At 44.7% G+C, this 9261-nt stretch overlaps 1 protein-coding gene across 1 annotated transcript; it reads left to right on the forward strand.

Annotated features, from left to right (window-relative positions):
• Nucleotides 1-1103: 1103 nt before the first annotated feature.
• LOC125424966 (HEAT repeat-containing protein 6-like) lies at nucleotides 1104-8457 on the forward strand (the record flags this gene model as incomplete). The annotated part of the gene is made up of 4 exons (XM_048482407.1): nucleotides 1104-1219; nucleotides 2700-2814; nucleotides 6146-6247; nucleotides 8320-8457. Coding segments are annotated over 4 exons (471 nt in total), but the record flags the coding sequence as incomplete, so codon positions are not given.
• Nucleotides 8458-9261: the final 804 nt, after the last annotated feature.

Here is a 9261-nt window from a genome sequence, read left to right on the forward strand (position 1 = left end):
GGCCAATTGGTTGTGCTGGCAGGGGCTGATGGGAATTGTAGTCCATGAACATCTAGAGCGCCATAGGTTGGCCACCCCTGCGCTAGGGGCTTTTTCTTGAATCTTGTTGCTATGGCTAATAAGTATCGTATAGCTTGACCTGTGTCTCTGTAATGTCACAAAAGACTGTCATTGCTGAGGTGAGGCAGCAAGAACAGGTGACCTTTGGTTGCATTTCCTTTTTGAATGCTGCTGTTTGGGAGGGCAGAATCATGAGGCAGAGACAGGGATTCACTCAAGGCCCCTTATTCGAATGATACCATGCTGGCCATTTGTTGCCATGGATGGGAAGTCTGGGGTTCAGATAAATTGGTGCATGGCTCTCTTTCCTTGCAATACAATGGTGATGGTTGGTATTTTGGAAAGTGGCCGAAAAGAAAAGAAAAGAAAAAAACTTGCTGGAAATTTAAAGACTGGAATCAGCATGTGACGGCTCATTTCATACAGTGCATTCATACTATAGTGACAAAATCCCTCGCCTCTTTCAGTCCTTGATTTGTGCAAGCGAGAAATATGACAGTCTATGCAGTCCTCAGCACATTCACTCAGAATTCAGTCCCACATATCTCTGTGGGGTGTACTCCCTAGTAAGCATGGTTAGGATTGCAGCCTAAATCTGTTTAGGCTGCCCTTCCGCACAAGCAAAATAATGCATTTTCAAACCACTTTCACAACTGTTTGCAAGTGGATTTTGTTATTCCACACAGCTTCAAAGGCACTGAAAGCAGTTTGAAAGTGCATTATTCTGCATTTGCGGAATGAGCCTTATTGTAAGAAGAGCAACTGGGAAGTTTGAAGTAAGTTTTCTAACCTATGTGGGGTTTCCCCCCCAAGAGACTGCAGATCCCCCTGTTTCCAAGGGAACGTGCTTCCCTGTGGGGTGGAGTTGGGATCATAGGCTTGGGGAATCTGCAAGCCACAACTTGCATGTTGTCTTTTTGAAAGCTATGTGCATTGGGAACTTTGTTTTGGTTTTATGGAAGCAGCAAAGAATTTACTACATGATCCATCTCTAGCGTATGTAAAAATACCAAATCTGCATTGCGACTCTTGTTTTCTTTCAGTACCTTCCAGATTTGTTGGGAGAAAATGGGCCTCTGCTACAGTTCATCAGTCCAGCTCAGACAGACGCTGAGCTCAAGAGAGCTGCAGTGTACTGCATGGCAAATTTGTGCCTCAGGTACAGTTTGGGGGGGTTGAGGTGGTTTGGCCCCATATTTGTTACACCATGTTGATTCTTGGGCAACCAATTCAGCTGTAGAAATTAATAGTTAGCTGTAGAAATTAATAGTTAGCTCCAGGTGTGGGATCCAGCAGGTTCTCACAGGTTCCCGAGAGTAGGTTACTAATTATTTGTGTGTGCCGAGAGGGGGTTACTAATGGGTGATTTTGCCACGTGATTTTTGCCTTAGTTACGCCCCTCCTCTCAGCAGTAGGGTGCAGAACTGGAAGCAGTGTAGCAGGAGGTGCACCGGCGTGCGTGGCAGCCTGCGCGCGCGTGCATTCGTTTCCCGCCCAAGGACCGGCGCAGCGGCTGCGTCCTTGCCACAGCCCCGCGCGGGAATGCCCCGCCCCCGTCATGCCCCGCCCAGCCCCATTGGCGCTACGCCACAGTTTGAATCCCACCACCATGGGAACCTGTTACTAAAATTTTTGGATCCCACCACTGGTTAGCTCACATGTATGTGTACTGCACAGTAGGGGTCAAGGACGTAGGTAAGGTGTACTACAAAAATTCAGGTCCATTATACCCAAATCTAAATTTTGGCTTTTGGAGGGGGGGGGGGCATATCCCTACTTGCACAGCCCTAATTACCCTTACAGGGAAATAGCATCCATTTCAGTGGCATACTTTCAATTAACCATACTTAGCATTGCAGTCCGTGTTCCATATATGAATCCACGGGACTGTCAGCTACAGGAAAATCTGCCTTTTGACTAAACAGTGCAATCCTACAAAGAACTACTCTCGTCGATATTCACTGAGTTCAACAGGCTTACATCAGAGTAACTCCGCATAGTTTGTACTGTAAATCACGTATGCTGTTGAAAAAAGTTCATAGTAACCTAAAATTGGTACGAGCGACCATTCATTGTTTTTACAACAGTACAGGGGCTGATAGGAATTGTAGTCCATGAACCATAGGTTGGCCACCCCTGGACTATAACACATTTCTTTTTATTCCAGATTCTATTTTCATTCCCTGTTGCTGCACCAGAAGGCTTCCATTGGGAAACCTGTGTGCCCCCCCCCATTAATATTTTCTGTCAACAGTTAGTAAGCTTAAGTATGCGTTAAATGATCTGCTGATAAAATTGTGATATTGTACTTTTGTCTGCCCCCCGCTCACACACACACACTTTTACAATGATTGTTTATGTGAAATGTTTGATTCAGCACTTGGAAGTAAGGTTGAATATCATAAGAGTTGGAGAAAAGATAGCCCGTAGTGGCTTTTTATATTCTTCTCTCCCCCCCACCCCCGCCCAATCAAATCACATATTGTGATTTTCATGCCCTGTTCCTTCCACATCCGAAATATGGAGTGCTCTAAACTTATCTCTCCCCCACCCCCCATGCAAGCCATTTACTACAGAGTGGGTGTAGGTGTTTTTCTGAAGTGATTTCTGTGACTCTGACTTAGATGTACTTATTTTAGCCTCCCTGGACAGCAGCATCTAGAAGAACCTTACAAAGAGATCTGCTTTCAGACATTCCTCAATGTATTACAGTCTTCAAAAGAACCTAGTGTGGATGACATCACCTTTTGCATGGTAGGTTTCTGTTGGGCCCTCTGGGAATTAGAGAGTAGTGCTACTTCCTGTGTGAACCTGCACATTTTTTAAGAACATGGTCCTCTAAAACCTCCCACTCTCTGAGGATGATTGATTGGCAACACAGGGCAAAGTTGTGTGGCATACTATCTCCAAGACATGTTCAGTTGTCCTTTCTCCCACTCAATTATCAAGTTAAAACATATTTTTATTCAACCAGCTCTTTGCAATTTTTAATGTTTTTGCCCTGTTTAAGGCTGGTTTTGTTTGCAGAATCTTGATTTACTTAATGTATTGTCGAAGGCTTTCACGGCCTGATTCAACTGGTTGCTGTGGGTTTTCTGGGCTGTGTGGCCATGGTCTGGTAGGTCTTGTTCATAACGTTTCCCCTGCATCTATTGCTGGCATCTATCGCTGGCATCTTCATCTTCAGATGAAGATGCCAGCCACAGATGCAGGCGAAACGTTAGGAGCAAGACCTACTAGACTACGGCCACACAGCCTGGAAAACCCACAGCAACCAGTTGATTTACTTACCGTATATACTTTCAGTGTATAAAATTCGAGCTTTTTTAAAGCACATTTTTAATGCTGAAAAAGCCCCCCTTGGCTTATACTCGAGTATATTTGGTAATTCCAAGATGACTGCTGGAGCTGTGGCACACCGAGAAAGGAGATCACACCAGCTGTGGCAGAAGCATTTTGCCTGCATCCAACTTTGAGTATTAAATTCACCATTCCCTTTTGTATTTTTATGTAGAGCTAGGCTTGTAAATCCTCCATCTTTGATAAAGCCACGGTCTTTGCAATTAGAGCTTCTCCATTGGCTCTGAATGCCATGTTAGGCATGGCATTCTCTTGTAGAGAGATTCCATTGCACTTGTAGCACTTAAAGACTGCAAAATGCAAGTCAAGATTTGTTGCTAGTAAATCAGGTCAAGCTGAGTTTTTGTGCAAATTCGTCTCTGTAAAGCAGTACAAATTAAAGCTGAAAAGAGAGGGTCTTACAGTTCTAAGGGCAGAAATACCCTCTGTGCTATCTAGCAAGTGTGGTAGGAGACAAAGAGACACTGTAGATCTTCCTAATGGCTAAATCCTACCTTTGAATAAAATATGTCCCTGAATATGCAAGGTTAAAAGCGTACACTGTTCACAAGGTGGTGCTCGCAAACAGTATCTGCTTCCTTTAAAAACTGCCTTGCTTAATGACATTTTTAAAATTCTAGTGAGCCATTTTTGAGGGAGGCCTTGTGGGTCCTCACAGTCTTTGGCATGAAGCAGCCCGGCAGTCTCCCTTCTTGCCTTCATCCCGTTTGTCCTCTGATCATGAAGATTGCTTTCAGTCAACTTTTCTTACAACCAGTGAGATACCTTCATGAATTTTATTAGTATCTATTTTATTTTTGAAATTCACCGGTAGTTGCTGCATTTCCACCCTAGACTTCTACTCGAGTCAATAAGTTTCCCAGTTTTTTGTGGTAAAATTAGGTGCCTCGACTTATATTCGGGTCGACTTATACGCGAGTATATAGGGACTTCATTTGTACTCCGCCTTATTCCATAATGCCTTTATTCCAATAAACCCAAAGTAGTTTAAATTGTTCTTATTGCCTTCATTTTTATCATCACAATTACCTTGGTCTTGTAGGTGTGGCTGGGAGTGTCATTGGCCCAAGGTCATTTGGCCAGCTTTCACAACAGTGGGGATTCAGACATAGATCCTAGTTGGGTGACACCCTAACCACTACACCAGTGATTCCCAAAGTGGGTGCCACCGCCCCCTGGTGGGTGCTGCAGCGATCCAGGGGGGCGGTGATGGCCACAGATAGAAACATTAATACATATATCTTTCTGTTTAATTTCTATTAAAATTTTAAAAAATTAATTTCCAGCGGGCGCTAAGTAATATTTTTTCTGGAAAGGGGGCGGTAGGCCAAATAAGTTTGGGAACCACTGCACTACACCATCCTGGTAGTGCATATCGGTGATTTTAATTGTAGACTTCTGATTTTGCTGTGTTGCCTTTTGAACTTCCGTCTAGTTGAAAGACAAGATACAAATTCCTTAGAACAAGTTAACTAAATCACATTGTGAGTAATCACTAACTTTGTCAGAAGTCAGAATTTCTTCAAGGTGGCTAGGTGTACATGCTTTTGTAAATACTAAGTGTGTTAATTCTTTGGGGATGTTATTGGGTCACAGATATACGTTGCTTAATATATCGGAGCATGTGGAAAGCAGTTTAGTTGTTTAAAATCTTGCCTCCTGCTGGTCGCCATAGTCAGTGGTATACATTCCTCTAGGCAGCATATTCCCTGTCTTGTCCGGTGCTCCCAGGGAACAGAGCCCCAATCAACCCTCGCTAGCCCCAATCATCATTCTGCATAACCACAACATTATCTTTGAAGAAGAAGAGGAGTTTGGATTTATATCCCCCCTTTCTCTCCTGCAGGAGACTCAAAGGGGCTGAGAATCTCCTTGCCCTTCCCTCCTCACAGCAAACACCCTGTGAGGTGGGTGGGGCTGAGAGAGCTCCGAGAAGCTGTGACTAGCCCAAGGTCACCCAGCTGGCGTGTGTGGGAGTGCACAGGCTAATCTGAATTCCCCAGAGAAGCCTCCACAGTTCAGGCGGCAGAGCTGGGAATCAAACCCGGTTCCTCCAGATTAGATACACAAGCTCTTAACTTCCTACGCCACTGCTGCTCCTTTGCCAGGCTAAAGCTTCTAGAGATTTCTGATTTAGCTCCCAGAAACACATTTCGGCATGCCTGATATTCTACAAAGAAATTGTATTAATAGTTGGTCAATAAATTTGGGTACCATATCAATCAGAACTCCAGCACTGTATTGAATTGGGGGAATTACTTCAGCGTTAAATACTCTAATTCATTGGTGGTGAACCTGTGGGGATTGTAGTCCATGAACATCTGGAGTGCCATAGGTTCGCCACCACTGCTCTAATTGCTCCTGTCATCAAATTCCCACCCCAGACCTGTTAGGAAAGTGGGAGGGAATGGCAAATGAAACCAAGTCATTCACCAGCTGGCAAACTATGGCAATGAGAGGGAATAGATGAGTTTCCCTGGGGAGAGAACTTCAGAACTTGCATGAGCTAAAGGTGGCTCTTGTGATAAAACAGCTTGCTAATTCTTGCGATCCCTGATAGGTGAGCTGATGTAGAAATCTTGCAGCTTCTGTTTATCAGATAAAATGTTTGCTTATGGATTCTAATTGTCTCATTGTTTAATGCTGATTACATTGTGTGCTGTAATGCTGTGATCTTGGAGGATGTTAATGAAGCATGGCTAATTTGTACCTCCCGCTCCTCTAGTTGTTACAGAATGCGTTGAAAGGCATCCAGTCACTCTTATACGGTGGGGAAATGAAGCTAATTCAACCCGATCAACTTGGCTCCCTGCTTGCTGTCTTAAAGGTAACTCTTATTTTTGAATTGGAAAACCTTGCTTCTTCTCAGAGGGCAATGGGATCTGTTATTATTTAAAACATTTTTATGGGTGTGATGCCACAAACTTTGTGAGAAGACTTCCCTTCCTGATTGGACCTGCCTTTTCCCACATCCTCTGCCTCCTAGTCTTCTAGGGCAACAAGGATGATTGAAGGATTGGAGCACCTTCCTTATGAGGAAAGGCTGCAGTGTTTGGGACTTTAGTTTGGAGAGGAGACGTCTGAGGGGGGATATGATTGAAGTCTGTAAAATTATGCATGGGGTAGAAAATGTTGACAGAGAGAAATTTTTCTCTCTTTCTCACAATACTAGAACCAGGGGGCATTCATTGAAAATGCTGGGGGGAAGAATTAGGACTAATAAAAAGAAACACTTCTTCACGCAACGTGTGATTGGTGTTTGGAATATGCTGCCACAGGAGGTGGTGATGGCCGCTAACCTGGATAGCTTTAAAAAGGGCTTGGACAGATTAATGGAGGAGAAGTCGATCTATGGCTACCAATCTTGATCCTCCTTGATCTCAGATTGCAAATGCCTTAGCAGACCAGGTGCTCAGGAGCAGGAGCAGCAGCAGAAGGCCATTGCTTTCCCATCCTGCAGGTGAGCTCCCAAAGGCACCTGGTGGGCCACTGCGAGTAGCAGAGTGCTGCACTAGATGGACTCTGGTCTGATCCAGCAGGCTAGTTCTTATGTTCTTAAAGAGCAGACTTTCTTGATCAGGGCAGGTGTGCACCTGGTCGTTAGAGGTCCATGATCCTTGTGTCCACACATGCCAGCAATAATCTGTGCCCTCTTGTGCCGGTAATATGAAATGAAACTCCCATCCAGTTCCTCGTCCTGTTTTTGACAAAGCCCAGCCAGGTGCTTTTGGGGAGCCTGCTACCTGGGTGTGGGCACTAGCCCTTTCCCTTCAGTCTTCTTCACAGCTGCTGCCTCTGGACATGCATGTTCTGTGTAGACCTCAGAACTACTAGTCGGTGACAGACATCTCCTCCATGAATTGGTCTGATCCTTTGGATTAACACCAGTTGAACTTAATGGGGCAGTAATATCTCAGTTCCAGAAGCTCTTCACCATATGGTGTCCCATATGGCCTCCATTTTATCCTTACAACAATCCTGTGTGGTAGGATAGGCTAGACTAGGGGTGGCCAACCTATGGTGCTCCAGATGTTCATGGACTACAATTCCCACCAGTTCTTGCCAGCATGGAATTGTAGTCCATGAACATCTGGAGCACCATAGGTTGGCCGCCCCGGGACTAGATGTTCGTGACTCAGCCAAGGTTAGCCAGCAAGCTTTCATGGCAGAGTGGGGATTCAAACCCAAGTCTCCCAGATCCTTGTTCAACACTCTAACCCCGTGGTGGCGAACCTTTGGCACTCCAGATGTTATGGACTACAATTCCCATCAGCCCCTGCCAACATGCTGGCAAGGGCTGATGGGAATTGTAGTGCATAACATCTGGAGTGCCAAAGGTTGGCCACCACTGCTTCTAACCCAGTGTTTCCCAACCTTTTCGAGGTCAGGGTACCCTTGACCTCACTCTTCCTATCTCACGGTACCCCTGCCGCCACCCTCCACCTTCCCCTCCCATTACCCCGCTTGCCACACCCCCCACCTTCCCCTCCCAGGGTGAAGGGAAGCACTGGGGGTGGGGGTGGCTGCTGACCAGCTCCATGTCCTTGCTGGCGCCAGTGGGAGACACCACAAAAATGAAGGGGGGCGGTAGTGTTGCCGCAGTACCCCTGGGACATGCTCACGGCACCCCAGGGTACCACGGTACCCTGGTTGAGAATGGCTGCTCTAACCACTGCATCATACAGCTCTCATTTGTGCCCCATTAGACCTGTTTGGGTATAATCCATTCCCTGCTTTTTCTGGCTTCACTGAGGTCTGCTTGGGGTGACGGAAGTGTGCTTTTTGTGTGTGCAAAAGATGAGCGTGCCATTTGGCAATATGGTGGACCAAGTAAATCTCACTCTTTCAGGCACATTCTGCATTTTTAACAAAATTAATTTTTTTTTGTTGCTAATTTAGAAATGCATGTTCCACGGACTTCCTGGAGTGAACATAGAAATGCCAGCCATCTTGTACCCAACACTGCTTCCTCAGTATGACAGCAGGTCACTGGTCAAACAAGAGAAGTCCATGATATGCAACTTGAAGCCGCCAGTGGTAATTTTTTTGTATTCTGTTCCTGTTTCTATATCCTCAGCATTATGGAGTATCGAGATTCTGCACTCACAGCAAACCAGAGAAACTTGCACATGCTTGCTGAACTTTGCTTCCATTTTTTGCGTTGTTTTGTCAGGTGGCAGGTCTTCCTTGTAGAAGGGATTTGGGCAGGTCATCCTACATGGGAAGATAGCAAAATACTTCTATAGTCTCGACAGTCCATCTCGTCGCAGAGCATTTATGCTTGCCAGAGTAAACGCCTTTCCTTCCAAAGTTACAATCGGGAGATTTCAAGGTGTTTTATTCGCTGACAAACTATGCCCATGCTCTGTAAATGCCGTGGATACAATACAGCATATCCTCCTAGAATGTCAGCTACACTCTGCATTACGTAGTCACTATATCATTCCGATTATTAAAGCTAAAACAAATTTGCCTTCGGCTTATGTAGTGAAGTATTTACTTAGTGATGCATCTTCTGAGATAACCTCTAGGGTCGCTACATATCTAGCGGAAGTAATATCTCAAAGACGGTACTAAAATGTGTCCCTCGATGTATCAAACCATCTAAATTACATGGATTTCATGTCTGAGGCTCAAGTCATTGTAATAAACATGAGAAGTCATTCAAATCAGTTTTAATTAACATATGGATATCACAATAGGTCTCCAGAAAGTTTGTGTATAATTCATCCTAACTTTGTGTACTGGATTCCTCGTTGTATTGTTGTTTATCATACAAACATACTGTATGCAGAATTATTTATGCCTTTATTAGGCATAAATATAGATTTATATAGATAG

This window comes from Sphaerodactylus townsendi, unplaced genomic scaffold (genome assembly GCF_021028975.2).
Source record: "Sphaerodactylus townsendi isolate TG3544 unplaced genomic scaffold, MPM_Stown_v2.3 scaffold_1622, whole genome shotgun sequence".
Lineage (NCBI taxonomy): Eukaryota > Metazoa > Chordata > Lepidosauria > Squamata > Sphaerodactylidae > Sphaerodactylus > Sphaerodactylus townsendi.